The sequence below is a fragment of the Ceratotherium simum genome, chromosome 9 (genome assembly GCF_057802395.1).
Source record: "Ceratotherium simum simum isolate JZ-2026a chromosome 9, ASM5780239v1, whole genome shotgun sequence".
Classification (NCBI taxonomy): Eukaryota; Metazoa; Chordata; class Mammalia; order Perissodactyla; family Rhinocerotidae; genus Ceratotherium; species Ceratotherium simum.
The window spans coordinates 55,151,561-55,158,157 of record NC_141908.1 but is presented as its reverse complement, the minus strand read 5'-3'; the positions used below and the strand labels follow the sequence as shown (position 1 = coordinate 55,158,157).

The 6,597-nt window shown below is 50.0% G+C and overlaps 1 protein-coding gene across 2 annotated transcripts; it reads right to left on the bottom strand.

The window, feature by feature from the left end:
* Positions 1–3,379: 3,379 nt before the first annotated feature.
* Positions 3,380–5,808, bottom strand: HOXD8 (homeobox D8). Of its 2 annotated transcripts, none has more exons than XM_014784616.2 (2): positions 5,219–5,808; positions 3,380–4,843 (listed from the first exon to the last, which is right to left on the bottom strand). In XM_014784616.2, the coding sequence occupies exons 1-2, from the start codon at positions 5,778–5,780 to the stop codon at positions 4,548–4,550; spliced, it is 858 nt and encodes a 285-aa protein (XP_014640102.2). In that variant the 5' UTR covers positions 5,781–5,808; the 3' UTR covers positions 3,380–4,547. The 2 variants fall into 2 exon arrangements, with proteins under 2 accessions (XP_014640102.2, XP_087291082.1); XM_087434956.1 differs by having other exon boundaries at positions 3,380–4,840.
* Between the last annotated feature and the right edge of the window lie 789 nt (positions 5,809–6,597).

The window sequence follows — 6,597 nt, the reverse complement described above, 5'->3', positions numbered from 1 at the left end:
CCCGCCTCCAACTCGCTCCTTATGCGGGTCACTTGGCTTCTCTTGCCCTCCCCTCACAAAAAGGCCCGCTCAGGAAGGGCTGCCAAGCACTTTCGGTTTTTACCCCTCTCATCTTCAGGCAAGCCAGCCCCAGGGATCTTGCTCAGAAAGCCTAGACTCTGCAGGCCAAGAAAGCACACACTCTCCCCCCGCCGCGACATAAATTGGGGCCCCTCCCGTTTCTTGGGGTTTCTGAGTAGGAGAGTCACCATCCAGCTCAAAGGCTGGAAATGGTTTTAGATACTCGTCAACTTCTCCAAAATAACGATTTGAGCTCCCAATGCCTGGCCTTTATCTGGGCAGAAGCGTCCTCCTGGTTAGTCCCGGGTTAGAGGAGAAGCAATCTTTCTGGATCCCCAATGAAACCCCTTCTTTAAGTCTTCCTAAGTGCAATTCTCATTTCTATGGAATTTAATTCTAGTTCTCCCACTTCCCTTGCCCCCCAAATGTTTGTCCGTTCAAAAGCCTGCTCAATGCAATATTGAAGTGGAGAGGGGCTCCATTTGTTCAGGAAAAGAAAGACTCTCTAGTTTCAGCCTTGAAAAAAATAGGCCTTTTTCTTCAGAGGCAGGAGTCACATTCCCTGTGCGCTTCTGGTAGTAGCTGCTCCAGCCAGCTTCAGCAGAACGTAAATGCCCTTGGCTGGCCCCATCGTTCCCCTCATCATTAATGCACCGGCATGGTCACCCAGGCTTCAGAACCTGCCTGAAAGAGGTAACCCCTCCCCCCATCCTTTCAAGGACACTGTCTTTGGACTTCTAGTAATAGGTTTATAAATATTTGCCTTGGATGTCTATGTGTAAGCTCTCTGCTATTAACATCTTCACACCCAGTAAGTACCTAAGTGGAGATGGACTTAAGCAGGAAGCAACAGCACCTTCTGGGAGCAGGCCATTTGTATCCCTTGAAAAAGTTCCAATGACCTTGGATGTTTTTGATTAAAGGACTTCTGTTGCCATCTGTCAGCAAAGGTCATATTCTTTCTAGAAAAAGTCAGTGGGCTCTAACTTCGCTGGAGGGAACCATAGCAGCAGCCAGGGTCCATTAAAATCTTCTCTCTCTTCCCCTGACCACCCCCAGATACCCAAGGATTCAGTCAACACCTGGAAGCAGAGAACACAAGCTTGGATGAGGAATAGCAACAGCTTCTGCATTGAAGAATAATAAAACAATATTTTTCATTACACAAGAAAGTGGGGCAAGTTGTTGGGCCCTCCCGAGCTAGAACGCTCCACACTGGTCTATACATGTGGAACCGAACAGACATTGTTCTGAGAAAATTTTCTGAGAAATAATCTCAATTTTCCTCTCCCCCTCAACCCAAATAAAAGCGGAGCTTTTTGACCCTCCTTTTCAGCTCGGGAAAGGAGAGCTGGGAAAAGACTCTGTGCACTGAAAAGGCAGCCATATTTGCACTTTTCTCCCCTGTACAGAGGTAAGCGATGTGCTGTGCCTTGCGGAACCTCACAAAATGGCAGTCCCTGAACTGGCTTTTCTCTAGGAATCACTGAGATCCACACCCTCTTTTGTGTGTTTCTGGCCCTCGCAAACAGAGAACCTAAATCACTTCGAAGGCTTGGTTCTTTCATTCAGTGTTAACATTGGAGGGTCCTATTTTTCTCTAAATGGTTTACAGACCTCTCTAAGCAGCCCAGGGCAGAAAAGCATCGCCTGGGTTTGCAAAGTGTTCTCTGAAGGTTTATGCAAATTTCTGCAGCAAAAATGTTTGCTCCCTTGTTGCCGAAACCCTCGGGTGTTTACAGATTTGAGCCAATTAGAAGGGCATCTTCTGCTCTTGTCACTGCAAGTCTGTCTGCATAAAACACCATAATGGGGGGTTTCTAGCCACTGTAAGAAAGAAGGTGGTGAGTGGGTGTGTGATGTGTAATTCCCCAAGCTCTTTATTTGGAGACAAATCTCTGCTTTTCCTGGCTACAAAAGGAAACGTATATGCCTACATTTATTACCAACACTTTCTGCACATGTGTAATCTATGTATACGTACAAATGCACCGAATATATACCAAAAAACCCCACCAAATTTGTATATGTTCAAATACACCAGTTATTGCAACAGAGTCTTTTTCTGTACATGAGCTACGATTTTACCATAAGTTAGGGGGCCAATGGAGCCAAAGGTACAACACTTCCAGAACAACACAGAATTCCAAGGAAAGAAGGACATTTCGATCTCCTCTTCCTTCCTGGATTTCCATATCCATCCATGTACCAGATCCCCCACCTGACAGTCTTGCCCAAATCAGTGGCTCTAAAAGGGATATTTGGAGAGCATTCTTGAGTAGGAGACACCGAATTTTGCTAATAGACAGGAGTCCCTTAAATGGAGGGCAGCTGGAGTTTAGCCAGCACCAGTCTCTGGCCAGCTTACCTCCCACCCCCAGACCGTTCGCTAGCCATGCTTTCAGGCTCTTGGCATCCTTGCTCTATACCAGCCAACAGCAGAGCCTCAGGCAGCACACAGAGAAATATGTTTCCAAATCCAGCATGCACGTTTGCAGCTGTCTCCTCTTGTGCACATGTTTCTTAAGCCCTGGGTCACCCGTGACTTAAAACTGTCTTTCCTGGGTCAGGTCAGTGAATGCCACAGTCACAGCCTCTTCCCTGGATAGAAAGCCAGGTGGGGCTTCGCCTCTGGCCTGACCTGTGCCAACATTTCCCTGGTCCTTGAAGTGGCAGGCAAAAGCCCACCAGCGCCTGAGGGGGTAATCCAGGCCTAAAACTATAGGATTCCATTTTCTTACCTGTGCAATAAAAGCCACTCTGGAAATTAAAATGTACCTCTCTAAAAATAAACACATCTAGAAAAAGCAGAGAGCTCTTCAATGTCTACCTGATAAAGGTGCTTTCTCTTTACCGAGAGAAAGGTTAGTTTGCTTGAATTTCTCCTCTTCTCTCCCATCCCTCTTCCCCCTCCTCTTCCCTCGTAAAATGGCAGCTGCAGGAGCAGCTTCGAATGGAAAACGGATATCTTGTTAATAACAGATCCCAAACCCCAGCATCAGTGCCAGCTCAGTGGGATAAGCTGTGGTGTAACCTGGACTCCGGGGCGTCCCCCCTCGGGCCTACAACCGGAGTCCTTTGCGAAGTTCAAAGCTCTTGCAGTATCTTACCAAGGTTATTCAGAGCAAGATGAAGCTAGGATAGCCTACCCGCCCTCTCTGGAAGGAAAGAAAGCTGCCCCCACCGTTGCATTTATTTATTTTTACAACTCACATGTAACTCCTCCACCCACTTTTTATCAAATAGAAACTTTAGCAGAGCAGGCGATTGTTCCTGACTCAGGAAAAGGGTTATTTGCGGCGCTCAAAGACACTAGCTCTAGAAAAAGATTAATTTCTTTATTAAGGAGCTAGCTATTTTCTGGAGCGGTTGTTTACACTCAGATTTTTCTGCGTTTGCTCTCAGGGCTTGTTTCAAATAGGTGAGGCCATCCTGGAGAACAGCAGAGGACGTACCAACCGACATCTGAGACGCGCACAGCAAGTTGGCTCAAAATGGGCGTGCAAACAGAGCGAAGGGAATACAAATAAATACAGCACCTACTCAAAAAACAGAATCCTAGCAGCGGCCACAGCATAGAGACCCAGCGCTTTCAGGCGATACCAAGTGCTGTTCAAAACGAAAGCAAACTGAGAAACGAGAGGCATTCCACAAGGTGACTTGCCGGAGTAAAAAGTTAATGAGTGAAAATGTTATAATTAGCTTTTCAAGTATTCATTCACTCTAGATGATTAAATTGCCATAATTTGTACAGACTATAGAAAAACTATTAAATGTCAACTTTGACATTGTCCTGAAACTTTTGTCACTAGCCCAACATTTTCCCCAAGTTTGAGGAAGCTGCAGAGCCGGGACTACACATTACAGTCTTCAGCTAACATGTGCTTTTCGAATATTTGGCCCAGACTTTTCCCAGAGATATTACATTTACAAAATACTCAAAGAAACGTTTTAGGAGTAAACAAAAGGCACCCGAACCATTCATTATAAAAGCAGAAAGAAAAAACATAAATAATATATTTTAATCAAATAATATAAAGTAAATATTCTGCAGGCATAATTTTTTTAAAAAAATTAATAAACTTCTTTTAATTTACTCACCATAAACAAAAGATTTAAAATGTTCAAGTGCACTTGTCTGATTAATAAAGCATTTTATATTCAATTATTTAGTGCTAATCATTAGGAAGTTTACGTTGTTGAGGCAAATCACCAGCTCAGACATTAAAAACTACCATTATAAAAATATAGCTACAAGGTCAGTATCAAATTACCCTTACATAGGACAGCTCAAGGGCTGCTTCTATGCGATACTAGAAACTTGAATACCCAAATCCCTCTCAAAGCGCAGAAACCTCGAGAGCAGTGACATGAAGGTAGCTTGAAATACAGATAAAGTCCTTTTCAACAAAGAAAATAGGTGGTGTCCACCAGCATATGTTGATCATTAGTTTTAATAGTCTGTGGTAAAATTTTAAAGGTAGAAGTTAATTTGTTGGGCCTTCGGCTCTGTCTTCCTCCAGTTCTTGGGCTTCCTTTTTGGTTTCCCCATCCTTCGCCTCCTGTCGGGAAACCGGGAACTTGTCCTTGTTGTTCTCCTTTTTCCATTTCATTCTCCTGTTCTGGAACCAGATTTTTACCTGTCTCTCGGTGAGGGCTAGGGCGTGGGAAACCTCGATTCTTCTCTTCCTGGTCAGATAAGGGTTAAAAAGGAATTCCTTTTCCAGCTCTAGGGTTTGGAAACGACTGTAGGTTTGTCTTCCTCTTCGTCTACCAGGAGCTGCTGATTAAAAGAAACAAAGAAAAAGAGAGGAAAATAAACGTTTTAAAAATGTAATGGTGCCTCTGCAGGCTGCTGGAGGTTTCTGGAATGGGTGTAAGGGGTATAAGCAAGTCTCTATAGCTCTAATATATATAGGTTGTGCAAGCAAGAGGGCCAGAGAGAAGGTCTTCACAATTATTCTGTCCCCATCATCTTTACATGGTTTCCATTTTAAGACAGAAAAAAACCCCTGTATTACTTTATGAATAAGAGCCACTGTAGCTACACAAGAAGGAAAAAGAGAGGGAGAGGAAAAGGGAGTTTTAAAGCTAGAACGTGAGATGAAAGCAGATTTCTCCCCTCTCCCCGCTTAAAAAAAAAAAATTGCATCCCAACCTTGTGGTCTCATCCAGGGAAACATTTGAGAAGGAGACGAGCTCTGATTTAAGTGGTCTGGGTCTTCGCCAATATTACCACTGGACGATTTACAGTCAGGATATTGTACCAGCTCGGCCTCTTGCTGGGTCGTAAAAATCGGCTGTCTCTGTAAGTTATCGTATCCGTAAAACTTCGCGGGCTCCCCGTGACAGGCAATCCCGCCGCAGGGGGGAGGCGGAGGCGGAGGATGCGGAGTAGGGGGGGGGGCGGCATGGTAGGCTGCGGCCGGGCTGCCCCCGCCCGGGTGGAAGTAGTCCTGGCCCGGGCCCGGGCCGCCCCCACCACCGCACCCCGGCCCGGCGGGCGGCGGCGACGGGTGCGGGTGCGCGTGCGGGAAGCCGGCGGCGCTGTTGCCATAGAGCTGCAGGGCGGCGGCGGCGGCGGCGTGGCGGCCGCCGACCTCGGGCGCGAAGTGACAGTCGTAGTAAGTGGGATTGATGGCCTCGCCCGCCGCGGCCGCCGCCGCCGCGGCCGCCGCCTTGTACTTGGAGTACAGCGGGTTCACGAAGTACGAACTCATCGGGGCGGCCGCAGCGGCCGGGGCCCGAGGTAGGGCGGCCCCGGGCAGGCGGGCGGCGCCGAGCCGGAGGGAGCGCGCCTCAGCGCGGCCGCACTGCCGCGGGGGCCTCTGGGGCGGCTGCTGGCGCCGCTGGGCTACGTTGTCGCTGCCGCCCGCCTGCCCGCGCGCGCGTCGCCTCTGAGGCCCGGCAGCCGCGGGCGCTCCGTTACTGGGCGCTCATACCCGGCTCTCGCGCCCGCCGCCTCGGCCTCGCGCCGCCTCCCTCGCGGGTCGCGGGGCCTCGCCCAGTCCCCGCGCTCCACCGCCCGCCCGGCCTCTCCCGGCGCGCGCCGGCTCGGCAGCAATATAATCGCCGACGCCCCGGGTGACCTGCCCCGCTGCCTCCACTGTTTCCTCTCAGGCACCAGGCGGCCCTGAACGCACCGGGACAAGAAAAAAAGTGCGCCCGGCCCACGGGGACACTCTTTGGCTTCGGTTTACAAACCCCCGCGCTGGAGGGAAAAGAAAAAAACACCCTCTGCCCGCCGCCACCTCTCACCTCGCCCCCCCCGCGGCCCCCTCCCACCGCTCTCGCCGCCGCCGCCGAGGCTGCCGCCCCGGTGCGCCCCGGCGAGGCATTTTCGCACCACGCCACTGCGCCGACAGGGAGCGAGATGGGGGAGAGATAACCGCGCGGAGGGATCCGCGCGGAGGCGACACCGCTGCTCCCGACGGGACGCCTCACGCCGGCAGGGAGATGCCTCCGCCGGCCTTAAAGGGGGCCCATAAAGCCGCACTGCCAAGGGCTCGCCGTGCCCCCGGGGCCGAGGGAATGCGG

What these genes read in the sequence shown, in the direction of transcription:
- HOXD8 (XM_014784616.2), bottom strand. Translation starts at nt 5,780, where the DNA reads ATGAGTTCGTACTTCGTGAACCCGCTGTACTCCAAGTACAAGGCGGCG. An exon ending in TCCCTGGATGAGACCACAAG is followed by an intron (nt 4,844 to 5,218) that starts GTTGGGATGCAA and finishes TCTTTTAATCAG; the next exon opens with CAGCTCCTGGTAGACGAAGA.